General features: G+C 44.1%; 2 protein-coding genes across 3 annotated transcripts; both read right to left on the bottom strand.

Annotated features, from left to right (window-relative positions):
- Window positions 1–711: 711 nt before the first annotated feature.
- Window positions 712–6,948, bottom strand: lipt1 (lipoyltransferase 1). Its single transcript, XM_079495606.1, has 6 exons — window positions 6,589–6,948; window positions 5,584–5,765; window positions 4,056–4,177; window positions 3,038–3,144; window positions 2,682–2,903; window positions 712–1,820 (listed from the first exon to the last, which is right to left on the bottom strand). The coding sequence occupies exons 1-6, from the start codon at window positions 6,680–6,682 to the stop codon at window positions 1,396–1,398; spliced, it is 1,152 nt and encodes a 383-aa protein (XP_079351732.1). The 5' UTR covers window positions 6,683–6,948; the 3' UTR covers window positions 712–1,395.
- Window positions 6,949–9,300: 2,352 nt separating this feature from the next.
- orc4 (origin recognition complex, subunit 4) lies at window positions 9,301–23,166 on the bottom strand. Of its 2 annotated transcripts, XM_079495604.1 has the most exons (15): window positions 23,043–23,081; window positions 22,336–22,419; window positions 21,796–21,880; window positions 18,789–18,865; window positions 18,297–18,387; window positions 17,952–18,027; window positions 17,522–17,607; window positions 16,660–16,708; window positions 15,623–15,774; window positions 14,320–14,493; window positions 13,260–13,346; window positions 11,484–11,592; window positions 11,015–11,110; window positions 10,846–10,913; window positions 9,301–10,297 (listed from the first exon to the last, which is right to left on the bottom strand). In XM_079495604.1, the coding sequence occupies exons 3-15, from the start codon at window positions 21,856–21,858 to the stop codon at window positions 10,115–10,117; spliced, it is 1,311 nt and encodes a 436-aa protein (XP_079351730.1). In that variant the 5' UTR covers window positions 21,859–21,880; window positions 22,336–22,419; window positions 23,043–23,081; the 3' UTR covers window positions 9,301–10,114. The 2 variants fall into 2 exon arrangements, with proteins under 2 accessions (XP_079351730.1, XP_079351729.1); XM_079495603.1 differs by lacking the exon at window positions 22,336–22,419 and having other exon boundaries at window positions 23,043–23,166.
- Between the last annotated feature and the right edge of the window lie 4,719 nt (window positions 23,167–27,885).

Below are 27,885 nucleotides of genomic sequence, written 5' to 3'. Positions count from 1 at the left end.
TAGATAATAAAAAATAGATGCCTCATTGGCTGCTGCAGTTCGTTGGAGCGATGTGTGTTGACGGGAGGGCGGAAGAATTTACACTGGCGCCGGAAGAGTGGACGGCACACTACGTCACGCTGCCACTCAAGTGACTACTGGCCAATCACAGCGCATCTTTTCCAGGACTTATCAGACCCGAACATGCGCTCTGTGACCATAGAGTATATAAAAGGATAGAGACTGAACTGGCGCGAAGCTCCGCCCCCCCAGCTATTCATGTCAGTGGAAGTTGCTCAGTGGCGTTTTGAAGCACCCGGAAGACTGCCGGAAGTGCCGTCTCAGAACGTCTACCTCCGCATTTGACCACCAAATTTTGGTGGTCAAATGCGGAAGTGCAACCGAGCGCTCAATGTTAAAGCCCAGCTGCACGGGGTTTCCCGGTCATGAATCCACGGGTCCGCCTGTAGTCCCTCCTCCTACCACTAGGGCCGAGCGCCTCAACATTGAATAGCCTCACTGGCCCCTTGTCTGTGACGCACACTCATGCTTCCGCGGGGCTTCGCAAGGAATCTCGGGAATATTTTGCCCTCCCTTGAGCACATACGCTCCAGAGCCGAAAGGGGCGTCTACCTTTATATGTCTATGATGGAACCGGTTCCACTTCCTCAATGTTGTCTCACGACCCCCGCCCCCTGTCTCCCCCCCCCCCAATACAAATTGACAGCTACAATAACCTAAATAAAATAGACATACATCATAAATACACACTGAAAACCAGATATAATCGTTCAGGAAAGTTTATGCATGTACAAAGGCCTATGAAAACTCTTCATTTTCATTTTCCAGCCAGTACAGTGGTTCTCAAACAACATAATGATTTCCTCCACGGCATCCCTGAATTACATTGTTACTTTACATTACCTTACATTTATGTCAAATATGTAAGTATATCCCCCTAAGATAAAATGAAAACTTTGGTGAAGAGACTTGGTGTACAGTAGGCTGAAAAAGATCGCACCAAGTACAGTGCAACTCATGCCCGTTTTACTAAGTATAAGTGGTTGAACTAAAGTGATATTGATAAATTCCAAATATACATTTATACATATATATTCTGAGGCACCCCTGGACTTGCGTCACGGCACCCAGGTGGCTCAGGGGTAGAGTGGCTGGATGGTAACCGCAAGGTTGCCAGTTCGAACCCGGGCTCCCCCAGAGTTACTGTCGAAGTGTCCTTGAGCAAGATGCTGAACCCCTAATTGCTCCCGATGTGCTGGTTGGTGCCTTGCATGGTTTCCGCTGCCATCAGTGTATGAATGTGTGTGTGAATGGGTGAATGTAATGCACAATCTCTGTAAAGCGCCTTGGATAAAGCAGGCATTTACTATGAGATGCCCCGCCCTAGTGTCTGTGTCACATCAGAGCGGCCACACTGTGACACAGCTCGTTAAGCCGCCGCACCCCTCGCTCGTCCCCGGGCGGCACCGCCCTCATCATCGCCGCGGCGACGGCCGCCACGGCGCCCGGACAGAACCTGCGGCCAATCAGCAGCGAGGAGAACTCGTTGCACGCCTCCTCCGGGAGCCAGTTGGGTGGCGCCTGGATCTCGCAGCGTTCTATGAGCCCATTCTTCACCTCCACGGCAGCGGACGCCGCCGCCAGGCTGTGATTGGTGGAGGCGTCGTCGTGGAGACTGAGCGGGGCGTGGACGGCGAACTTGGGCGTGCGTCCAAATGTCCACTCCCAGGACCGCAGCTCATTGGCCAGTTTGGTGATGCCAGGAAATGACCGCTCGTCACTGGGATCCACCCTCTGCACTGGTACACTGCAACCAAACTCTGAGGAAGAGAAGAGAAGAGAAGAGAAGAGAAGAGAAGAGAAGAGAAGAGAAGAGAAGAGAAGAGAAGAGAAGAGAAGAGAAGAGAAGAGAAGAGAAGAGAAGATGATTGCTTTAGGGGGGGGGGGGGGGGGTCGCAGCCTGTTCATATTTGAACAGGGGACCACCCGTCCTGACTCCTGACAAGCACTTGGAATTGTAGGCATTTAGCAGATACCTTGTATACACTTATAATACTGTATGTTGGTTTGTTTACTGCTGAGAGAGAGACAACGATGCTGCACATTACATTAAGCCAATCATGTGGGGTACTGGGGTTAGGGTAATGTTGCGCTCACACGGGCAGACGCAAAGAGGCAGTCTACCATTCATTGTCAATGGAAGCCTGTGAAGCTACGAAGGAAATCCGACGCTTGTAGCTACTGCAAAAGCTACAGTGTACAAATACACTGTGTAGCTTTGCATCTTTTAATCTTTTGCATCTGCCCGTGTGAACGCACCATTAGCCCATTCTGGGCGGGTGTTTTAAGCATTATGTTATACTTTAGCTATTGAAAAATAGCAGCTCTACAAGCTCATAGCGCTACGAGCTTGTAGGTCTGCTATTTTTGAAAAATCGTGAAAATGTGGCGAAAACGTTTTTAACTCAAATCTTTGCTTCTGAAAACATATTTTCAGATGGGAGTCGGCGGCCAATTACATATATATTTGGGGGTTCTTGACATGAAAATGTTTGAGAACCACTGACATAGAAACAGGATTTGGAAGGCATTTGGAGAATCGTCCTCATGTCTAAATGGGTTAAGGTTAGTGGGAGTCCCGACCTACATAGGATGAGAAACCCCTGATGTGTATAACAGACCTGTGTTGTACTGCGTCGCCACGGCGCTCATGACGGTCCGGTAGTCCAGTGCCGGGTCTTCCTCCTGCAGGTTCCTGACGGGCGAGGGGACGCTGGCAGTGGCGTTGCTCCGGATGCCCTCACAGGTCGGCCTGAGCGCCGCCGAGAGCAGCGCCCGATCCGCACAGCACAGCACAGTGCAGTGGTGGTAGGCCACGGTACGACCCAGCTTAGCTGCTGTACCTGATGAAGACAACCCAACAACAGTACATACGACCCAGCTTAGCTCATGGAATAAAGCAAGAATAAAATCTCATGACTGAACCACTCAAACGTGTGAAAAAGAAAAAAAACATGCGTGGACGCTGCGTACGTACCGGAGATCTTGTAGTGTCCGTTGAGCAGCACGTCGAAGCGGTCTGTGCTGTGGATGTCCAACTGCGGCGAGACGTTCTTCAGAGCCGCGATGAGCAGCCTCAGGTTCCTGTGGAGGGAAGAAAAAATAAATCGTTCTATTTAAAAGAACACATAAATACAATCAATACATAAAATACATGGTGGCTCAGGGGTAGAGTGGCTGGATGGTAACCGCAAGGTTGCCAGTTCGAACCCGGGCTCCCCCAGAGTTAGTGTCGAAGTGTCCTTGAGCAAGACTCTGAACCCCTAATTTCTCCCGATGTGCAGGTTGGTGCCTTGCATGGTGTCCTCTGCCATCGGTGTATGAATGTGTGGGTGAATGGGTGAATGTAATGCTCCTTGGTTAAAGGCGCTATATAAATGCACCATTTACCATTTACAGACATATATTAATTATAATATCTACACTAACGCTAGATATTATATTGCCTACCCTTTTTGAGTGGTGCAACCACTTCAAGGAACAGCAATGTCAGTGTTCACCTATGTGACACCTATGTGACTCGTGTTAACCTATGTTTGTGTGTGACTCATGTGTGACTCATGAGTACCAGTAGGGGCGCTGTCGTGCCAGAAACAGAGAGAGAGAAATAGTGCTGCACTGTTGCCTGCTAATGAGAGCGAGAGAGAGGGGGGGGGGGGGGGGGGGTGTAAGGGTGGGAGTTGCACCACTCAGTTCACACGGGTGTGATTTTTAAACTTAACCCAGGTTTTTAAAACAAAACCTATTAACACATTGTCAAACATTAATTACAAAAAAAAGAAGAAATCGGACAATATGAAAAGAAAATCTTCTAAGCAAGTCTTAGATTTTCAAAAGTAGCAAATGTTTCAGAACAAAACATCAAAATAACTCACTTTGATTTAACGAAACTGATAATGTTGGGCAAATTAAAAGGATCTAAGCCAAAAGACTGACCAAGAACAGAAAGCCAAAAAAAAGAAGATAAGTTTCACTAAATAAAATATGTTTCATACCTGTGTCTGTCGTAGTGCTTCTTGGAGGTGAAGAAGGTCAGGTTGACGTTACCGAGGTCATGGAAGACCGTTCCTCCTCCACTCCTCCTCCTGGCCAGAGGAATCTCAGAGCTCCTCAGCGCCTTACGGCAGTGGTGGAAAGAAGTACATTTACTTGAGGTATTTGTTCTTAGTTTACTTAATGAGTATTTCCAATTTCCAATACTTTTACATCTCGGATTCCAAATATTGTACCTTTACTCCACCAAACAGCCCTACATTTTTGGCCATTTGAAAATAGACGATCTACAAGCTCACAGTGCATCACGAATCACGATGCGACGCATTGTGCGCTTGTAGATCTATTTTCAAAAGATTATTATAGATTTGATAACTTGTGAAATGGGACATTCTGCATAGTGGGTACATTCTACTTCCGTCCGCCCTGAAACGGGGAGGTCGGGGGTTCGATCCCCGGCCGGGTCATACCAAAGACTGTAAAAATGGGACCCAATGCCTCCCTGCTTGGCACTCAGCATCAATGGGTTGGATTGGGGGTCAAATCTAGCCTGGTTAATAAACCAGACCGAATCAGCCGTTGGCAAAAAAAAGTTGCCTACCAGCGGATTTCGGTCTGGCGAGGCTCAGTAGCACGCCTCTTTCCTACAATCGAGAACAGGTCGGACCAATCGGGACACGGTATGCAATATAGGCGGGCTTTGGTACAGTGACGTTCAATGCTTGAGACCTTTGACTGACAGTAGCTCTGACCAATTGCGTCGAAGAGAAAATGTTCCCCGGGAAATGAAATCCAAGTGGAGCCAGCCCAGACTGATATACCGCGACAGTGTTGTGTGATATTAGTCTGGCTTATTAGCCAGGCTAGGTCAAATCAACCCGAGCGCGGCGCACGCTGCGGCTCACCGCTCCAAGAGATGGGTCAAATGCGGAGAACAAATGTCACTGCGGTCACTGTGTGACTAATCGTACGACTTTGACTTTGACTCTCTTGGATTTCGGGAGGTGTAGTTCCAGACTCTATAGAGCGTCGCAGTCCCGCCCCTTACCATGGACCAGGAAATTAATCCTAATGCATTTTTCCAATAGACATTTCGTAAAGTATTTATTTAAAGACCTTTTAAGCGTCGTACGAAGCCAACTCGAGTCGTGACAAATCATGACAACACACACAATATTTTGGACCAAACAAATAATTACATAGAAGAAAAACAACAAAAAAAGTGTTTTTTTCTTCTTTCTAATTTTTTCAGCCCCAAAAATTGTGTTTGTTGTCATGATTTGTCACGACTCGAGTTGGCTTTGTCCGCGGCGTAAACGTCTTTAAATAAATACTTTCTGAAATGTCTATGAGGAAAATGAACGGAGAATCATTTCCTGGTCCATGGTAGAGGGCGGGACTGCGACGCTCTATATAGCATTCGGAGCTTGTGGAAGTGTCGTCTGGCTACGCGAAACTTCTGGTGCTGGCCCACCACCACACAGACAGTACGCGAGACAGTGTACAGACAGTACAGGGACCGTCTCCTACCTTCAGATCGGCCTCCTGCCAGGGGTTCTGGTGACGCCCCACCACCACGCAGGGTGTGTTCCTGCACAACAGCATCACATGCGGGTTGCGCTCCAGGTCCACGTGGTCGTGGATCCAGTCCTCCAGGGCTAGGTTCTCGAAGACGTTCGTAGACACCGACTGGAAGACCAGGCCCGGGGACGCTGTGGTGGTGGTGAAGATACAGGTTAGATGAGTATAAGTCAGGCCCTTTTGGTGTTTTAAGCATTGTGTTATACTTTAGCTGTTGAAAAATAGCAGATCTACAAGGTCATAGCTTGTAGATCTGCTATTTTTGAAAAATCGTGAAAATGTGCACATTTTTTAACATATTCTTTCACAGCGAACATTTTGGCCGCTGACCCCCATCTGAAAATATGTAGTTCGAGGGACCTCGCAGAAGCAAAGATTTGAGTTAAAAATGTTCGCTGTGAAAGAAACGTTTTTAACTAAAATCTTTGCTTCTGGGAGGTCCCTCGAACTACATATTTTCAGATGGGGGTCAGTGGCCAATTACATCTTTTTGGGGGGTCCTTGACATGACATTTGCTGTATGTCACTCCCCGTCTCTCTCTCTCTCCCCTAATTTAAGTGAATCCAATATTTTTGTGTTTTAGTGTAAACAAATCAAAAAGCATGAATTGACATCGCGACAGTGCTGTCAAACAAGTCTATGAAGCTATCTATGACAAAGTTTAATCAGCAACAGTTTTATACAATATGTAGTGGAGGGGGTGCCCTGCTTAATCAGCTAAGGGGTCCCACTCCCTGCTTCATCTCTCCCTCTCAGCTAAGGGGTCCCTGCTTCATCTCTCTCTCTCTCAGCTAAGATTGAAGTATTTATTAACAGTTTGCAGAATAGAATTACAGTAGACATTTCAAGCATTACACAGCACTTGTTTACAAAAGGGTCCACCATCCATTTTCAATTAATCAGACTCAGTAACTAAATGAATGAATCAATATAAATCACTGGTGTTACTGTACCTTTAAACACAGAGGACACTAAGCTCCTGCGGTGGTGGAAACACACCGCGGTACGGAGAACAAGTACACTCCGCATGCTCCCCAATGACGTCATGACGATCAATGGAGCGAGTGATCGGATGGATCGACTGATCAGTCAGTGCGCTGATCTCATCTCATCATGGGTGGAATTTGAGTTCTGATGAAAAACGTGCGCGTGTTTTTACTGTTTTGGTTGCAGCAGGAGACAGTGAGTGGGAGGAGCCTCCGTTCTGCTGTGGTGTTTTTCCGGGTCACGTCACTGGCTTTCGTGTATGTATAAACAGTGACACCTGCTGGTGAGAGCAGTAGCTAGCTCAGAGCAGGCTCTGGCCCAGAGATACTTCGATTATTTGGGGAATTTAATTAGTTATTCCCCAAATTGAAGTATCTTTCTGAGCTAGACTTGAGAATGAACTTCCTGGCAATTCGATTGATTGAAAACGTTATGCCCAGCGCCCACCCAGATTAGACGTTGTGCCCTGCCAGTCCAGATTGGCCAGTAAGTGTGGGTAGTGGTACCCTACCTTTCAAGTTGTGCTTCAATCAATGAATCAAAGTCTAATCTGACAACAATATCTAGTTGTAAAGCCAAATATTGTCTCGTACTGAAGGCCTTGGGGTCTCTAAGAGTCCCAGCTCCATATGCCTGTTACCCTAAATCTCTTAGCTTGGCTTCAGAACATCCCACTCCACTGACACATGCCTTCTCTATTTGAGCGACCACATCAAACATGAGGTGGATGCTGGCAAATACTGCGGCATGGTCATGCTGGACCTCCAAAAGGCTTTTGACACCGTGAACCACTCCATACTGGTTAACAAGCTAAAAGCAATTGGTTTCGATAGCACATCAGTGAGCTGGATGCAATCCTACCTGGAGGGGAGAGAACAGATGGTGGAGGTGAATGGAACACTGTCCCCCCCCCCTCCCAGTGAGCTGTGGCGTTCCACAAGAAAGCATACTAGGAGGGCCTTTACTGTTCCTAATATATGTCAACGACATGACTTCAGCTTGTGACTGCAACTTGTTCCTGTTCGCAGATGACTCGGCACTGCTAGTCTCGGACAGGAACAAACTGCAGGTTGAAAAGGCCCTCAGCTCTGAACTCGGTAGAATCTGCACCTGGCTCGCTGATAACAAACTATCTTTACACCTGGGAAAAACTGAATCCATTCTCTTTGGCTCTAATAGTAATCTCAGCAAGGCAAATGGCTTCTTGGTTAGTGTGGGTGACAATGTTATCACACGTAAAGATGAAATTACCTACCTAGGTTCCATCCTGGAGGCTAATCTTTCCGGTGATAAAATGGCCAACAACGTAATCAAAAAGGTCAACCAAAGAATAAGATTCCTTTACAGGATCTCCTCACTGGTCAACAAAAACACCTTGAAGACCTTAACAGGAGCCCTTGTACAAGGTTTCTTTGACTATGCATGCACCTCCTGGTACCACAGCACCTCAAAGGCCCTTAAAACTAGGCTCCAGACTTCCCAAAACAAACTGGTCAGGCTCCTACTTGGCCTCGCCCCCCGAACCCACCTCACCCCTGCCCACTTCGACAGGCTGGAATGGCTTAGGGTCGACGACAGAGTACAGCATCTTGCAATGGGTCTGGTCCACAAGATTCGATACACCACCAAGATACCCATGTACCTACCATGTCTAGATACTTCCTTAATTTTAACGAAGTCCACACCCACAACACCAGAGGGAGTGCAACAAACCATGTACAACCCAGATTCGGCACAAACAAGGGACTAAATTATTTTCGCTCCTATGCCACCAAAATGTGGAACGCCCTACCAACAGTCATTAAGACATGCGAATCCCTTGATCCCTTGACCGCTCTCAAAGGGCACCTACGGATGGCTGCAATTCGAAACTGGCCCGCGTAAAATCTGAATCCCCCCCCACCGCCCCCCCTTTTTCCCTCAATGTATATGTTTATTTTCCCTTTTTACCTCCATTATGATGAATTCCTGTTCTGTCTATATAGAAGTGTCTATTTGTACGTCTCTAAATGTTTTGATGAATTGAACATGGTGGACCCTGTTGGAAACAAGTGTAATGCTTAATTGGATCGTCCACTCACAGTTAACAGCCTTTGTATTGAGTTTGTGCTCGAAATGTACTGTAATTCTGCAAACTGTTAATAAATATTTCAATCAATCAATTAGAATCACTCTTTAGAATATATAGGGTTTGACTATAGAGTTTGACTAGATGCTTGTCAGCTGGTGATGGGTGTCACGATCATAGGTTACAATGACGATGCCAGTCCATATATGGGGTTTCTACATTGGCCTGATGTCATCACTAATGTCTCTGTAAGTCTCCATATATGGAGCTTTAGGTCAGCCCGGACAAATATGGAGATTGTAATTGTAATTAGACTTATCACTTTCATCTGTTCTATATAGTTCTTCCAGTGCCTACTGTATAGCAAAAACATAATGCGGTTTGAATAATGCAGTCTGTATATCATTGGTATTTGGAGACATTAAATGATGGCCATTGTGTCTGAAGCCTGTCCTGGACAAGTTATCCGGACATAAAAACAAATCCATGAGAGCCATGAAAGTGACAAGACAACATACAGTCCTTCAAACCTTGAGATGATTTTTTTTCTGCACCCGATCCCATAAAAATACATCCAACATCCTTTAAATACTAACAGGCTAGTATAGTATTATCAAGTATTTACTACTTTACAGTATTTTCTCCATGTCAGAAACTCAGTCAACTGGAATCAACCACTAGATGGCAGTATTACACATTGATTTGACACCCACCACAACAGAACAGAATAGATAATACCGTGTTTCCATTTATCATTGTCAATGATAATAATATGTCGATTCAAATCTAAACTTGACAAAATTGTTCTGTTAATTCCAAACGAAATATCCAGGGCTGCTCATTTCATAACTTTTCCAGGAGTTTCATCTTGACCAATGGAACCCTTAGTAGGTGTAGGTCTGTATATCAGTGGTATGTACTGTACTGTAGGTTCCTATGACAGTCATGTGTTCATGTGGTGTCCGATCAATGATGTGACTTGAAGATTGAATATTTTGTTCAGTGTTTAGGAGTGACAGGTGAAAAAAGACTAATGATGAAATGGAAGAAATAAAACAAAAAAAGATACAACGAAAAAGGAAAAAGTGTGTTTTCTTTTTTGGGGAACACCTGGATATACCTGGCTGGAGTAACCACTAACCAGTACATGTTCTTAACTGGGGAGATGTGACGTAACCAGTACACACAACTGGGCCGGGGATAGTCATTTTCAGAGCCACTTGTCTTTGGATTATGGAAAAGACTGCATCCACCTCTTCAGCTTTATTCAAAGGCAAACAGGCCAGGCCAGGAACAAAGCATACACCAGAGGACTAATCTATCAGAATGATAGAGTCATGTATTCTCAAATTGAGTTCGACTCGAGGAATTATGGACAAGTTGCATTAGTACTGTGGACTGGCCTCAATTTAGGCTTTTGCTTTTCAGCCGAAGGCGGACGTGGCCCACTGCTGGACGTCGGTGGGGCACTGCGGGTACTTCTGCAGGGCGTCCATCACCTGGCTGTGGTCCAGCATCATCTTCATCAGCTGGTACTCTGTCTGGATCTTCACTGTGGAGCCATCCACTGCACGGATCAGCTCCAGCTGCTGCAGGTGTTCAAAGGCCTAGGAACCGACAGGGAGACATTTGAAAACCCATTGAGACCTGCTGGAACGCATCGGTGTCGCTTTAGCTTTCAACCACTTTTAACCATTATTTTAAACTTTAGCTATTAAAAAATAGCAGATATACAAGCTCGTAGATCTGCTTTTTTTTTTAATCATGACAACGTGAAAATTTTGCCTTATAATGGTTGTATGGTACCCCAACTTTCAGCAGCTGTCAAAAATGACCCTAGGGTGGTTGAATAGAAACCAATGTGGGATATGTTAGTAGACTAGACACCTTTACAAACACATTGGTGAAGAAATTTCTTGGCAAGAAATCTATTCCCAGATTTGGCATTATACTGACAATATTCCCTGACTAATATAGAGAAGTGGCTCTTAAACATCTTCATGTCAAGGACCCCCAAATTATATATTTGAAGGGGAGACCGCCGTTACTGGACAAACACGCCACTCAATAACAATCATTCAACACTTAACTTTACTTATTATGAACTTATTATAAGTAACTATGGCAGGTCAAAGTGACCTTGGCTTGTACTGACCTTCATAACCACTGGCTGGTCAAAGTTGTGGACGGAATGAGACTTCCTCTGTAGAAACTTCTTAAACTCTACAAAAACACAAATCATAGACGGTTTGTGTGTGTGTGTGTGTGCGTGTGTGTGTGTGTATATGTGTGTGTATATGTGTGTGTGTGTGTGTAAATGTTACCATTGTGGACCATCTGGAAGTTGAAGGGTTCTCCATCATAGATGTCATTCAGGTGTTTCATGGCGATAATCAGACACAGCTCTAAGATGGACAGGCCTGAACACACAGGTGGTAGAATAATTATAGTATACAAAACATTAAACAAATAAATTAAAAACTATTTGTGAAGTCAAAGGAGCATTGTTTGCACACTGACAAAATACTCAAGCCAATAAAAATCCCAGTATTTCCATGTACACAGCCTTGCTGCACATGGAGAGTAGAACCCACACTCCTAATATAACCATGCCAAATTGTTGTGGCGAGTTGTAGTGAGCTTGGAACAGAAGGTGGGGCTTTTCAGCGTAAAATATAATAGCCATATCTGCTGGCACTCTAGTGCCTATATTTTGAAATATGCTGGCACATCCGTTGTGTTATCAATAGAGTCGTTTTCTTTGCCGCTGCTACATATTTCTTCTTCTCTCACCGTGGAGGATGTTGCCCGTGGCGTCATATGAACACAGTCGACTGGCCTCCTGGAAGTCAGCGGGCTTGATGGAAGGGTTGGCAACGGATACACGACTCACTATTAGCATCTACAGGTGTGCGACACACACACACACACACACACACACACACACACACACACACACACACACACACACACACACACACACACACACACACACACACACACACACACACACACACACACACACACACACACACACACACACACACACACACACACACACACACACACACACACACACACACACACACACACACACACAGGTCATGCCCACTTGCCCGAAAAGTAAATCGTCCATTGTTAAATGAGGTAAAACTAGAAAAAGTGCCCTTCTGGGCACAGGTCTCCACCAGGAGGATAGGAGTGTGTGTGTGATGTTTGGCAAAATGTTTAGGAGCAATATAAACGTGTGTGTGTGTTGTGTGTGTGTGTGTGTGTGTGTGTCGCGGCTTGGCCTGTTGTAGCGCCACCATGAGGCTGATTTGAAAACGGTCAAGTGGCATTTCTTCCAAAGCCTAGTGGGAATATGCATGCACAGTTTCAGCACAATCGGACGCTGCGTTGAGTAGTTGTGGCGATTTGTACAAAACGGGTACAAAGCGGGCTACTCCTGAAAAGTTTAGGAGCCAATCGTAGCCAATGAGGGTGGATTATGAGAAATCAAACAAACCCGTCTTGATCACATGACTATGGAGAGCATGTGTACCGATTTGCGTGAAATTTGGATACAATCTGAAGGAGTAATATTAGAAAATGTGTTTTACATATGTCGGCCTCCTGGTGGCGCTATAAAGAGCAGATGTGAAACATTCCAGGCAAAGGTTTTGTCCTTGGCCTCTAGGGAGTTGGCATACAAAGTTATTCACAGATCCGTGCAGGTAGAGGTAAAAACACTTTTCGGCCAGTTATAGCGCCACCATGAGGCTGAGTTGAAAATGTTCATGGGGCATTTCTTCCTCTGCCTAGTGGGAATGTGCGTGCACAATTTCACGGAAATCACATGATGTGTTCATGATTTGCAGCATTTTGTTTGAAACCGAGCACTCCTGCAAACTTTGGAAGCCAATCTTAGCCAATCAGGATGGAGTCTGAGAAATCTGAAAGACCCGTTTCGTTGAATGGCTCTAGAGAGACTGTGTACCAATTTGCGTGATGTTTGGACAAAATATGTAGGTGTACTGTCTAAAAACTTGTTTTGCACAAAGCGGCCTCCTGGTGGCGCTATAACAGGCCATTCTGGAAATTTTGGGGCAGAGGTTCATCGTTGGCATCCAGGGAGTGTGTGTGCAAAATTTGGCATCGACCGGGTTAACGGTGCCGGAGATTAGCTGTTCACAGACGGACGGACACACGGACGGACGGACACACGGACGGACGGACACACGGACACACGGACGGACGGACGGAGTGCAAAACATACTCTCTCCCCATGCCTTCGGCCTGGTGGAGACAATAATCATGCGTAAAATCCAATCGATCGATAACTGCAGAGTGGCGACAGTCGCTTTGAAAAACCCAGAACAAGTGCAACCGCCCATCGGGCAACCTGAAAGTAAACTCCTCTTGCCCAAATGTTTTGTTTACTTACTTGCCATGATGGGCATCAGTCAGGCAACCATTAGTGTCAACAACCATTACTATCGACCCCTACAACTGTAACTAAACTTGTGTTTTCAGATCGTCTAAACTCTAAAAATAGGTTCAGTGGTACCAGTAATAGATTACTCTTACCAGTAACATGTGCAGGGATCTGTAGTCTTTGCTGGAGTTGTAGTGTCGGTGTAAAACATCATATATGGATTTATCTTCACACAACGTCTATGGCCAGAAACATACAAAAGTAAACTTCAACAGCAATATGGCAAAACAATGGTAACCGGAACGCTCGCCCCAAAACACACACTCGCCCCCATTTTGTCTCGCAGAGCGCTCAGTGTTGGTGCTTTCATGAAATATTTACACAAGATTTTTGATCTAAGACAGATAATAGATAGCCTCGGAAACCCAGACGTGTTTATTTCCAGGGAGAAATCCACTTCAATTTGGCATAGAGTAGCGCAAACGTCGATCACTCTCTGCTGATTTCTGATCGTCTGCACTTTTGTTAAATTGACATTCACACACGTACACACACACACTCCTCTCTCTCTCTGTCGCTCCAATTAATTAGTCTCGCCGCTGCGTCTAGATTCTCCCGGCGGATCCTGCCGGGAGCTGCCTATGCCATAGAAAGCATAGGTGGACCCCAGGCTAGATAATAGAAGAATACCAGTCGCCACCTAAGTAAAACTATGCCTAAACCTAACCTTAGTCCTAAACGTAACCTCAGTAAATCTATGCCTAAACCTAGCCTTATTCCTAAACGTAACCTCAGTAAATCTATGCCTAAACCTAGCCTTATTCCTAAACGTAACCTCAGTAAATCTATGCATAAACCTAGCCTTATTCCTAAACGTAACCTCAGTAAATCTATGCCTAAACCTAGCCTTATTCCTAAACGTAACCTCAGTAAATCTATGCCTAAAACTATAACCTTATTCCTAAACTTAACCTCAGTAAATCTATGCCTAAACCTATAACCTTATTCCTAAACTTAACCTCAGTAAATCTATGCCTAAAACTATAACCTTATTCCTAAACTTAACCTCAGTAAACCAAAACCTAAACCTCGGCTCAAAACAAGCATCACTTTACTCTATAATGCCAGTAGAAATGTTGGATCGGCTACTGGAACTAACTAACTAACTAACTAACTAACTAACGTACCAAAAACACAACTCGCCCTCCTCACCTTGAGCGAGGCGTTCCACTCCTGACAGAACCTGGCATCAGGGAAGTCCTGGGGCAGACTGAGCAGGCACTGGACCCGGCTCCGGTACTGACCGAACGTGTGGCCGTTCAGCAGGTGGATCTGACGGTGAGAGAAACGAGACTTCACACGTTTCTCAAACAACTCCAGAACATCCTGGATGGACGGGGAGAGAGAGAGAGAGAGAGAGAGAGAGAGAGAGAGATGGATAATTTCTCTATATTGTGATAGTACCGGTAATCATTGCTATAGAGTGTTTGTTCAATAACAGTGTCTGCCTGTCTCTCCAGCTCTTTTGCAAAAAAAAAAGAAGAAGATTTTCATCGAATTAGAGAACCCAGGAGAACAATCATTCGTCTTAAATCTAACCCGTCAACTCAGGGGTGGTCATTCATGCCCACTTATCCGAAATACAAATCGTCCATTGTGAAATGATGAGGTAAAATTTGCGCTTGTAGAAGATCTCAACCGATCTGAGCTTTTGTGTCTGGGTAGCTCAGTCGGTAGAGTTCTCGCCTTTGGCGGACCACAAGTTCATGGGTTCGATCCCGGGCAACCGCCAACTCAGCGAATGAGTAGCACGGCTTGGTGCAGCAAGTCGTGTGGGAAGTGAAGGGAGCTGATGGTCGGTGTGGCGCTCCACCTCAGCAATCCATCTCCCAGAGGTCTAGCGCATTGTAACGGGGATAGACGATAGCATGTTACTGGCTGATATCGACAACACGCCACTCCCCGACCTACTGTACTTCTTCAACCGATCGATAACTGCAGAGTGGCTATGTCACTTTGAAAAACCCAGTAACGAGTGCAACTGCCTGTCGGGCGCCCGTTCGCGCAACTTCTCGTCTTTGCATTGACTTTGTATGTAATCGCGCCGCTCTAACCATCCAAGTCTGAACGCACCTTGAGGTGGTGCAGTTAAGGGAACGTTGAGGGTTACCAGTCTGCATGTGAATATTCTAAGGTGGTGCAGGGAGGGAACGTGAGAGGGTTACCACTAGTCTGCATGTGAATATTCTAAGGTGGTGCAAGGAGGGAACGTGAGAGGGTTACCACTAGTCTGCATGTGAATATTCTAAGGTGGTGCAGGGAGGGAACGTGAGAGGGTTACCACTAGTCTGCATGTAAATATTCTAAGGTGGTGCAGGGAGGGAACGTGAGAGGGTTACCACTAGTCTGCATGTGAATATTCTAAGGTGGTGCAGGGAGGGAACGTGAGAGGGTTACCACTAGTCTGCATGTGAATATTCTAAGGTGGTGCAAGGAGGGAACGTGAGAGGGTTACCAGTCTGCATGTGAGGCCCAGCACGGCGATGGGAGCCTGGGCAGACTGAGAGACGTCCAGCAGGTTGTAGAGGAGGGTCTGGTTCTTGTGGTGGGCGAACAGGTCAAACTCATCCAGGACGAACAGCACGGGACGACTGCTGCTCCTGTCCCCTGTCAACGACAAGCACATCCAAACTCACCCGGTCTGTCCCCCTGTTGAGACCCGACACCAGATTCTACAAAATGTCTTCTAATCCATTTAGACCTGAGAGCAGATTCTATAAAACGTCTTCTACATCCTGACAGTTTTCTGAAAAACATATCAGTGGTGCACTGGTGCTCAAACATGTTCATGTCAAGGACCTCCAGAATTATCTGTAATTTGCCGCCGACCCCCATCTGAAAATATGTAGTTCCAGGGACACCCCCAGAAGCAAGGTTTGAGTTAAAAACTTGCGCTCTGAAAGAATATATATTCAAAGATTTACGCCACATTTTCACGATTTTTCAAAATTAGCAGACCTACAAGCTCGTAGCGCTACTATGTATATAAAGTGTTCTAATATACAGATACATACACACACAGACAGCTTGCTCACCCTCTCCCACCCACCCCACCAACCACCACATCATCAGCATCATAAGAATGGTCTCAGACATGACATGAGATACATTACTGTACATTAAAAACCCATTTAGACCTGAGGACGATTCTACAAATACCTTCTAAATCCTGACAGTTTTCTGAAAAACCCATGTTTCTATGTCAGTGGATCTCAAACATTGTCATGTCAAGGACCCCGAAAAATATATGTAATTGGCCGCCTACCCCATCTGAAAATATGTTGTTCCAGGGACCTCCCCAGAAGCAAAGATTTGAGTAAAAAAACGTTCAATGTAAAAAAATATATTTCAAAGATCTACAAGCTCATAAGGCGGCACCGAGTGCCGCGCTATGAGCTTGTAGATCTGCTATTTTTCAATAGCTAAAATATAACATAATGCTTTAAACACCAAAAGGGGTTCCCGTCCAGAATGGCTTAACGTAGGACCTACCTTTCTTCAATGCCTCTAGGAGGAAGCCCAGATTCTCTGCAAAGCTCCCCTGAAACCAACAGAGACATCATGATCAGGGTATCTGCTCATTTTCAAGTTATTGTTTTTATACTTGGGAGGAAAAAAACTATATATGTTGAAACATTGAAGGAAGCATGAGCTCAGTTCAGGGCTCTCCCCAGGTTGGCAGAGGGAGAGTAGCGCCCAGTATTACAGTTTAGCCAATTGGCACCGTTGAGAAATGGGTTACAAAATCGTGGGATAATTTTTTTTGGAAAAAACAAATACAACATTTCGGATCTCACACAGGCGCTCGGGTGGAACAGTGGTGAAGTTCCTGCCCAAGACCACGGAGGTTGTGGGTTCGAATCCACTGTGGTGCATACGGCTACAATTCTACCCCAGATCCAATGAAATGCGCCAAATGCTACAATTCAAGACATTTTAGGCCTTGGAATCTTGGATTCCACAATTTAAATTCAAGAAGTTGTTTTAAGACTTTTCAAAGGATCCGCGGGAACCCTGTAAGATGGCGAGTTCATTTTAATGGATTCAAATCGCCTTGAATCACCTTTCCGAGTTGACTTTGATTTAAATTCTTATTTTTTTGTGTTTTATTGCTTTTAATTCCTAATAAAGTAGCTGTCTTTTGTGTTTTATTACTTTTAATTCCTAATAAAGTAGCTGTCTTTTTTTGTTTCTGCTCTCCCCTGTGTGGGACACACACACATCATCATGAAGCGTCTTTGAGTACTTGAGCCATATAAATTCCAGGTATTAGTATTATTAAATGAAGGATACGGTAATATGATAACAATATTTGCATTATTAAAATGAAGGATAATATAACAACAACACTCACAAACACTTTGTCACCGACGACATTCTCCAGGTTCAGTTGTCTGGTGATCTCCTTCAGAGCAATTCTATCATCGGTCTGCAGAAGGCCTACACACACACACACACACACACACACACACACACACGTGCACGCACGCACACGCACGCACGCACATGCGCACACACCCAGCTGTCATCATTATTACAATTACAAAGTTGATGACATGTTCGAGACTAAGCTTGTAGATCTGCCATTTCTGCTATTTTTGGAAATTGTTTGAAAATGCATGAACGTTGTAAACGATTATGCAAAATAATGAATTATTATCATCATCATCTCAAATAATTGCGACTAGGCGACATGTAATAATTGTGACAGGCTGGCTATTTTGGAATAGCCAAAGTATATCTAAAATGACTTTAATGGGTTAACAGCAGATGTGAGCACCAACCGTTGAGCTGAACCTGCAGCAGGTTCTTCTTCACTTCCTCGTTCTCCAGCAGCTCTCTCAACACACACTTCAGCAACTACAGAATCAAGAGAAATAAAACAACACACACTTCAGCAACTACAGAATCACGAGAAATAAAACACACACTTCAGCAACTACAGAATCACGAGAAATAAAACAACACACACTTCAGCAACTACAGAATCACGACAAGAAACGCTGAATGGTGCTGAATGTTAATTATGTCAAACAGTACATTAGCATTGTCTACTACGTATTTAATGATGTCATACAGTACAGTACCATGGTCTACTACGTATTTAATGATGTCATACAGTACAGTACCATGGTCTTCCCTGCTCCTCTCGGTCCAACGATGAGCACAGAGTTACTCTCTCCATGAACTGCTGTTCTCCTCAACAACTCCAACAGGTGCCTACAAACACACAGAACTACATTACCCATAAGCACCGAGTTACCCTCTATATGGGTATGGGCACATCTAAGATTCCATGCACGGCCAAAAAACGGAAATTACGCAAAACACAGCTTCTTCTGTCCACGCATGGAATCTAAAGTGTGCCCAGGCTGTATGAACTGCTGTTCATATAGTTTGTAACCCACTTGAAAATCTATGATCTGTTTGGTAAAGAGCTGGAGAGACAGGGAGACCCCCTGCTACTGAACAAACACAATTCATATAGCAACGATTACTATCGGAACATAGAGCTTTAGCGTTCTAACAATAACATTTTAGTTTTAAAACGAAGACCTATCACTCGTCGCAGCACCTGTAGAACATTGGCAGGCAGTACTTCCTGTGCCAGTGGAACCTACTTGTGTTGAGACTCCAGACCCTCCGGGTGCTCTGGGAGCTGCTGGTGACAGAGTCGTTTCCTCAGTATCGTCTGTGTCTGCAGTGAAGAAGATACAAGCACACTTCACATTATATTTAGCCTTTTCATGTCACGCACCCTCTAGAAGGCGCTCACAGCACGCACGCACCAGTTTGGGAATCCAACCTCTGAGATGCATTCTCCTACTGTACAGACAGACACAGACAGACAGACAGACAGACAGTCTGTGAGATGCATTCCCCTACAGACAGACAAATAGACAATCCAACCTGTGAGATGCATTCCCCTACAGACAGACACAGACAGACAATCCAACCTGTGAGATGCATTCCCCTACAGACAGACAGATAGACAATCCAACCTGTGAGATGCATTCCCCTACAGACAGACAGACAGACAGACAGACAGACAGACAGACAGACAGACAGACAGACAGACAGTCTGTGAGATGCATTCCCCTACAGACAGACAAATAGACAATCCAACCTGTGAGATGCATTCCCCTACAGACAGACACAGACAGACAATCCAACCTGTGAGATGCATTCCCCTACAGACAGACAGACAAATAGACAATCCAACCTGTGAGATGCATTCCCCTACAGACAGACAGACAAATAGACAATCCAACCTGTGAGATGCATTCCCCTACAGACAGACAGACAGCCACAGACAGACAAATAGACAATCCAACCTGTGAGATGCATTCCCCTACAGACAGACAGACAAATAGACAATCCAACCTGTGAGATGCATTCCCCGACAGACAGACAGACAAATAGACAATCCAACCTGTGAGATGCATTCCCCTACAGACAGACACAGACAAATAGACAATCCAACCTGTGAGATGCATTCCCCTACAGACAGACAGACAAATAGACAATCCAACCTGTGAGATGCATTCCCCTACAGACAGACAGACACAGACAGACAAATAGACAATCCAACCTGTGAGATGCATTCCCCTACAGACAGACAGACACAGACAGACAAATAGACAATCCAACCTGTGAGATGCATTCCCCTACAGACAGACAGACAGACACAGACAGACAATCCAACCTGTGAGATGCATTCCCCTACAGACAGACAGACAAATAGACAATCCAACCTGTGAGATGCATTCCCCTACAGACAGACAGACAAATAGACAATCCAACCTGTGAGATGCATTCCCCTACAGACAGACAGATAGACAATCCAACCTGTGAGATGCATTCCCCTACAGACAGACGCAGACAGACAGAATAGACAATCCAACCTGTGAGATGCATTCCCCTACAGACAGACAGATAGACAATCCAACCTGTGAGATGCATTCCCCTACAGACAGACACAGACAGACAGAATAGACAATCCAACCTGTGAGATGCATTCCCCTACAGACAGACAGAATAGACAATCCAACCTGTGAGATGCATTCCCCTACAGACAGACAGAATAGACAATCCAACCTGTGAGATGCATTCCCCTACAGACAGACAGACAAATAGACAATCCAACCTGTGAGATGCATTCCCCTACAGACAGACAGAATAGACAATCCAACCTGTGAGATGCATTCCCCTACAGACAGACAGACAAATAGACAATCCAACCTGTGAGATGCATTCCCCTACAGACAGACACAGACAGACAAATAGACAATCCAACCTGTGAGATGCATTCCCCTACAGACAGACAGATAGACAATCCAACCTGTGAGATGCATTCCCCTACAGACAGACACAGACAGACAGAATAGACAATCCAACCTGTGAGATGCATTCCCCTACAGACAGACAGAATAGACAATCCAACCTGTGAGATGCATTCCCCTACAGACAGACAGAATAGACAATCCAACCTGTGAGATGCATTCCCCTACAGACAGACAGACAAATAGACAATCCAACCTGTGAGATGCATTCCCCTACAGACAGACAGAATAGACAATCCAACCTGTGAGATGCATTCCCCTACAGACAGACAGACAAATAGACAATCCAACCTGTGAGATGCATTCCCCTACAGACAGACAGAATAGACAATCCAACCTGTGAGATGCATTCCCCTACAGACAGACAGACAAATAGACAATCCAACCTGTGAGATGCATTCCCCTACAGACAGACACAGACAGACAAATAGACAATCCAACCTGTGAGATGCATTCCCCTACAGACAGACACAGACAGACAGACAAATAGACAATCCAACCTGTGAGATGCATTCCCCTACAGACAGACACAGACAGACAGACAAATAGACAATCCAACCTGTGAGATGCATTCCCCTACAGACAGACACAGACAGACAGACAAATAGACAATCCAACCTGTGAGATGCATTCCCCTACAGACAGACAGACAAATAGACAATCCAACCTGTGAGATGCATTCCCCTACAGACAGACAGACACAGACAGACAAATAGACAATCCAACCTGTGAGATGCATTCCCCTACAGACAGACAGACACAGACAGACAAATAGACAATCCAACCTGTGAGATGCATTCCCCTACAGACAGACAGACAGACACAGACAGACAATCCAACCTGTGAGATGCATTCCCCTACAGACAGACAGACAAATAGACAATCCAACCTGTGAGATGCATTCCCCTACAGACAGACACAGACAGACAGATAGACAATCCAACCTGTGAGATGCATTCCCCTACAGACAGACGCAGACAGACAGAATAGACAATCCAACCTGTGAGATGCATTCCCCTACAGACATACAGAATAGACAATCCAACCTGTGAGATGCATTCCCCTACAGACAGACAGAATAGACAATCCAACCTGTGAGATGCATTCCCCTACAGACAGACAGACAAATAGACAATCCAACCTGTGAGATGCATTCCCCTACAGACAGACAGAATAGACAATCCAACCTGTGAGATGCATTCCCCTACAGACAGACAGACAAATAGACAATCCAACCTGTGAGATGCATTCCCCTACAGACAGACAGACAAATAGACAATCCAACCTGTGAGATGCATTCCCCTACAGACAGAGAGGTGTCCTTCCCTTTCCGTTTAGCGCTGCTCATTATGACGACGATGATGATCCACCTGTGCAGGACAAAACAACAAACACGTTACACATAACGTGCACATCGTTTATCAAAAAGCAACAACGATAACTGTACATATCGTTGTCGTCGTGCAGAAACAGCTGTCATCTCCATAATTTAACTTTTATGTGTTTTTTGTAAATGAATGCCCTATACTTCTATACTTGATGTAGCCCTGGTGTTGGAGAGAACTCTGGCCAATGCTCTGGACCAGGCCGGGCTATACTCAGTTGTGGAAAGTAGGTAGTACATGTACTGTACTTAAGTACAACTTTGAGGTATTTGTACTTTACTTGAGTATTTCCAATTTAATACCAATACTTTTTTCTCCCTAGTCTCCATTACATCTCAGATCCAAACATTGTACTTTTACTCCACAAGAACATTTATTTGAAACCTTTAGTTACAGTTACTTTGTAGATTGTGATTATTATTACAAGAACATACATTAACCTTTTCAAAATAAATAAACAAAAAGGAGATCCAAGGCACTCTGTTCCAGTGAAGTTTAAAAAGCTTTTATTGTAATGGCATCAGCTAGGGAAAAAAAACAAAAAAACGACCAAATAGTTTTTAGCTTGTCAGTGTCAAGCCTTCATCAGGGTCCAAAAGAAACTTGAAATGGGACAATGGGACAGATTCTTCACAGTGTACTTTTAAGTAATTGTGATTCTGGACTTTTGCTTGTAACATTGATTAATTAATTGATTGACTGAAATATTTATTAACAGTTTGCAGAATTACAGTACATTTCAAGCACACCTCAATACAAAGACTGTTAACTGTGAGTGGACGACCCAATAAAGCATTACATTTGTTTATAAGAGGGTCCACCTTGTTCAATTCATCAAAAAACTGTATTTCTACAAGGCAGTATTGATACTTTTACAAAACTAAAGAAATTCAGTAGTTTTCCCACCACTGCACAAAAGTAGCAGATCAGCAGTTTTGGACATAATGAGCATTTATTCCACCCTACATGAAAATGTCGCACGCAGTGATGACAGTGATGCTAATGCAAGCAGACCAGCAGACCCAAGAAGTTACATGCAAAGTAAACACACAGGTACTAAACTATTCATTCACACACAGCCTACGTAAACGTATATCAGTCATCATCTGAGTAGGATTGTCATTATGAACAGTAATAAATCAATTACCTGATGTTGTTTGATCAACTCTTCTGTTGAATATGATGTGAATCATAATAATATTCTGTACTCGCGGGAATATTTTTACACCACACAATCACTTCCGGGTAGCCCTGGTGTGTATCTGCTTCTCTGATTGGCTGCAGCGCTGGTACTCCTCCGGTGACGTAGGTAGAATATGACCAATAGGAACGACTGACGACATCATAGAATAGAATAGAATACTGTAGCAATTGAATGTAATTGACTTGATTTGATTTGAATAGAAAAGACAGTCAATGGTTATTTTTCAATATCAATACACCAAGAAAGAAGCAGTGAAAATGTATTGTGTGTGCAAAAAGATGGGTCCTGAGTCCTGACCTTATAACTCTACTCAAAACCCCCTATATATAAGTGGTTTCCAACCCGTGTTTCCGGGGACCACCAGTGGCCCTCAGCTAAATGATGTAGAGTTGGTAACCAAATGGACCCTTATAGGTCTTTAACTCTTGAGAGCGTAACATGAAACCAAATGGGCCCGTACGGGTCCATTTGGTTTCATTTTACGCTCTCAAGAGTTAAATTATTGTTAAACATCTACATTACTTCATTTACAAGAAGTCTACACAATTAGAGAATGTAGAAGAATTGTTATTTTGATCAACATGTGCCTGTTATCACTCCTATGGTACCAACATCTAGCCTACAGCATGGAATTGTGCACAAAATATTATCCAACGAAAACTAAATATTCAACGTTTTGGGTCTGAGAGGCTAAATCTCATCAAATGGTGGTCCGAACGTGGTTCAAATGCTGAATGAAATATGAATATGAAATATGAAATATGAAATATGAATATGAAAGGGGTTGAAAACCACACCTATATAACTCAAAACTGTGAAGGAAAACCGAAACCAAAAAGTTGACCAGGAGAAAACAGTGGACACGGAAGGCGTCAAGTAAAGAGTGAGCATGTTTTTAATATCTTAAACATCTGTGCAACATCCTTTCAAAATGTTACAGCACTGCAATGACCTGTAAAGTTTCACAATATTTACACGAAGAGAGAGGGGGGGGGGGGGGGGGGGGGGGGAATAAACGCTGCTTAGACATGAAACCATTACAAAAATTAAAACAAAAATAACTTTTTTTTCCTTTTAAGAAATGATGGGACTCTTGAGCGAAACTATCTCTAGCCCCACATGAACCCAATAAAACGCACAACTAAAAAAAACAATTAAGCAATCAAGTGCACGTCATATCATCATGTCATACCTCACGCAAAGTCTAGTTTTGCACAGTATATATTAGTGGAGAAATATATACTTAGTTACAAGTTGGAGAAAAAAAAGAATACTGACAAAAATAGAAGGGAGAGGAGAGGGGGAGAGAAAGAGAGGAGAGTGAACAATTCAAAAATTAAACTACGGTAGTGTCAAATAGAACAGAAGACATCAAGTCAATCTATAGTTTCACTGGCACAACAGAATGGTAAAATAAAATAAAATCACACACGCACACACACACACGCACACACCTCAAAACATACAATCAATGACGGAGGAAGAGCACACAGACCATTTCAAAACACAAAACATAATCCATTGAACTCTTTTGACGAATACAAAAAAAAAACACGAGAAAAACAAACAAAAAAACAAACAAAAAAAAACAACTAAAAACCATGAAATCCATAAACATTATATATATATATTTAAAAAATACCTAAACAAAAAACACGAGGGTCCCAGAACGCGAGCCCTCTCCCCGGGCCGGGGGGGGGAGGGGGGTTTCCTTATAAGGTCATTGCACAAAAAGAACAGACGGGAACAGAACAGGGGACAGAATGAACTTCACTGAACGAGCTCACGTGTTCTTCTCCACGGCTGGCCGGCCGGACGCTGCTGTGCGTCGCGTTTTTATATAGTTGTACGTATGTCTGTGGTTCTCAAAACGTTTTCATGTTTTCAAGGACCCCTCGAATTAATCTGTGTTTCAGCCGCAGACCTCACATCTGAAAATGGTTTCCTGCCTCCCCCCCCCCCCCCCCCCCCCCCAAGATACGAAATATCGTTACTGTTGGGACAGAAACCTCTAGTCTAACCTCCAATGCCTCCACAGTCTTTTGTTTTTTCGTGAACGTCCTACTTGATCACACTACAGTGTCGCACGAAAACGTCAAAAGTAGCAGATCTACAAGCCCGAAACACGGCGCGAAGCGACTTGTTTTGAGCTTGTAGATCAGCTACTACATAATTTTACTTTTTTTAATCCTAATTATCACTTTTGGACATATGAGGTTTCCACCCGACAAAGACGGTAGGTTCCGTTGAAATGTTTCAAGAAATATTCTACATTTTTCAAAAAAGGATTCCCAGGATTGTTTTTTTTTAAAAATACAACGGTGTATAACGGGATTAAAGTGGTTAAACCGATCTTGATGCTAATTTATATTAAGTCATTTAGCATGGGGACCCCTTGGAACCCCTTCAAGGTCCCCTGGGGGTCCCTGGACCCCACTTTGAGAACCACTGGAGCACGTACTGTAACTCCCATTGGCTTTCAGGAGCATCCATCCCATTTCCAGACAAGATTACAGTATAAAACTCATAACTCTTGAGGTTTTGTTTAAAAATTAATAAAGTGTGAGCACGTCAAAAAAAGAAAGAAAGAAAAAAACGTCTATTTGAAACGAGCGCGGCGGGCCTTTCCTCTCCACAAAATTACAGTAAAACGTTAACTTTGAGGTGAAGCGTGTGCATGTGGTTAAAAAAAATAAAAAGTTAAGTATAGTTGCCAGACCTCATTTATACATTGGCGCGACACAAATCTCACAATGCTCCCCGGGTCCCCGGACCTCACCTTGAGAACCGGTGGTGTTAAAGAATATTGTCCCTCTCAGCTAGTTTTGTCGGGGGAGAATTGATTGATTGATTGATTGAAAATTTTATTAACAGTTTGCAGAATTACAGTACATTTCAAGCACAAACTCAATACAAAGGCTGTTAACTGTGAGTGGACGACCCAATTAAGCATTACACTTGTTTACAACAGGGTCCACCATGTTCAATTCATCAAAGAATGCGATGGCGTGTCGGAATGCACAACGAGGTATAACTCAGGCCTACGTTATTGAATGTTAACCATTCTTTAGTATTGCACTTGATTGATACGTGATGTATGTAGTGAGATCCTGATAGGTTTGTGCAGCTGTGGAGAGGCGCAGCACCCGGCCGCTCGCTTTCAAAAACGTCTGGAGTTTTCCCGCCGCTTTCAGGAGAGCTGCGTGGCTCTCTTTAACTACACAGCGCTGCGCTTTAGCCATGGCTATGGTCGCTCTTAGGTCCACAGAGGAAAAACGGCAAGGTGCTTGCCTAAAAAAAAATATTTCAGCTCTCAGCGAGCAGACGGAAAACGCCACGCGTGAGACGCAAACGATCGGCGCCTCGTCGTCGTCACACTGCTGGGTTTCCCCAAAAGACGCGCCGCTCGCTGCCGTTGTAAACAATTCAAAACACCCGGCAAGCATCGATGCCGAATAAAGTTCCTGGCGGTTTGGTGTACACCGCAGGCGCAGCCTTTGCCTAATTTTTCTCAACCCGTGGCACCGTGACCGATAAAAGATGTCGCTCTACATTCTCAAATCCTCCTGGACTGAGAACAGTGATATCAAGTATAGCAGGTCACGACTTCACGGAGAGGAAAACTACGACTCGACGTTGAAACTCTGCCGTCTAGTAGTGTTAGGAATCTTAATTGTTCGCAAATACTGTCTTTTATTTTATTTTTTTGAGACGTGCATAATATCCATAAATATATTAGTCTTCCAGACTGTAATACATAATCTTACTAAGTGGAAGAAAGACAAACTAATAACAATCTGTAACAAAATCACGAGTAGCGGACAGTAAAAAATACGTTATGCGTTTCCAAAATGCTCACCTCTGAAATCAAAGCTGAACATCACCATGTTTTGAGACAATCTGAACACAGATCAAAAAAAGGAAACCAACCCAAATAAATGCAAACAAAAACAAAACACACATATACACATATAAGGCTTGAGTTTTCAACTCTTGGTAATATTATTGCCATCTAGCATGTTTGTAAAGCTTAAAATAAATATGAAATACTGTACATAAATAATTTACAACAATAAAACAGAAAGCAAAACCAAAAACATATGGAGAAAAAAGAAAAAAAGTAAAAACATAAGGCCCCTAAATTTGAGAAAGGTTTCACCGTTTGCTGAAACGAGAGTTAGTGTTTTCATTATTTATATCTATCTAGACTAAAATGTCAGACTGCTCGGTTATGTTTTGAGGTATGGTTACTCTGTCTAAAGCTATATTTTGTGGCAAAAAAAAACAAAACTATAGTAACGGAGGAACAATCGAAAAAATTCAATCCCAACAATGCACAATGACAAGCACATGAACAAAAAACCCACCATCACAACGGAAGTGGACGAAGCCTGGAATTCAAAGTGTTATCCAGTAAACAGGGCGGGAAACTATGGTCTGTTTGTCTACTGGCCACAGTGGCTGGAAGTCAGTGAATTCACCTTGTATTAGAATTAGACAATAAATAGGTTCTATTTATTAATAGAACAGATTCACCAGTATCCTCAGTGATGTATCCAGAGGTCATCAGGGTTTCGGGTCTCGCCAACATCATACCCCTCACTCGGGTGACCCAGCCGGGGGTGATCAAGTCCCAGTAGCTACCCTCGATCAGACCCACTAGGGAAAGACCGGGGCCACACAATCCATTGGAACTACTCTGCCGGGACTGAGAGGCCCCATTCTGGCGTGTGGAAGGACTAGGCTCTGTGGGTTGACTCCTGTCCGGGCCCCTCCTACGTCTCAC

Source organism: Electrona antarctica (assembly GCF_951216825.1).
Source record: "Electrona antarctica genome assembly, chromosome: 24".
NCBI lineage: Eukaryota > Metazoa > Chordata > Actinopteri > Myctophiformes > Myctophidae > Electrona > Electrona antarctica.
This window is presented reverse-complemented; position numbering and strand designations above follow the sequence as displayed.

Coding starts and splice junctions, on each gene's coding strand:
- orc4 (XM_079495603.1), bottom strand. CDS start 21,858: ATGAGCAGCGCTAAACGGAAAGGGAAGGACACCTCTCTGTCTGTAGGG. Junction 18,866..21,795: donor TAGGGGAATGCATCTCACAG/GTTGGATTGTCT, acceptor TCTTCACTGCAG/ACACAGACGATACTGAGGAA. Junction 18,388..18,788: donor GGTCTGGAGTCTCAACACAA/GTAGGTTCCACT, acceptor GTGTGTTTGTAG/GCACCTGTTGGAGTTGTTGA.
- lipt1 (XM_079495606.1), bottom strand. CDS start 6,682: ATGACGTCATTGGGGAGCATGCGGAGTGTACTTGTTCTCCGTACCGCG. Junction 2,904..3,037: donor CGGACACTACAAGATCTCCG/GTACGTACGCAG, acceptor TGTCTTCATCAG/GTACAGCAGCTAAGCTGGGT. Junction 1,821..2,681: donor GGCGACGCAGTACAACACAG/GTCTGTTATACA, acceptor TCTCTTCCTCAG/AGTTTGGTTGCAGTGTACCA.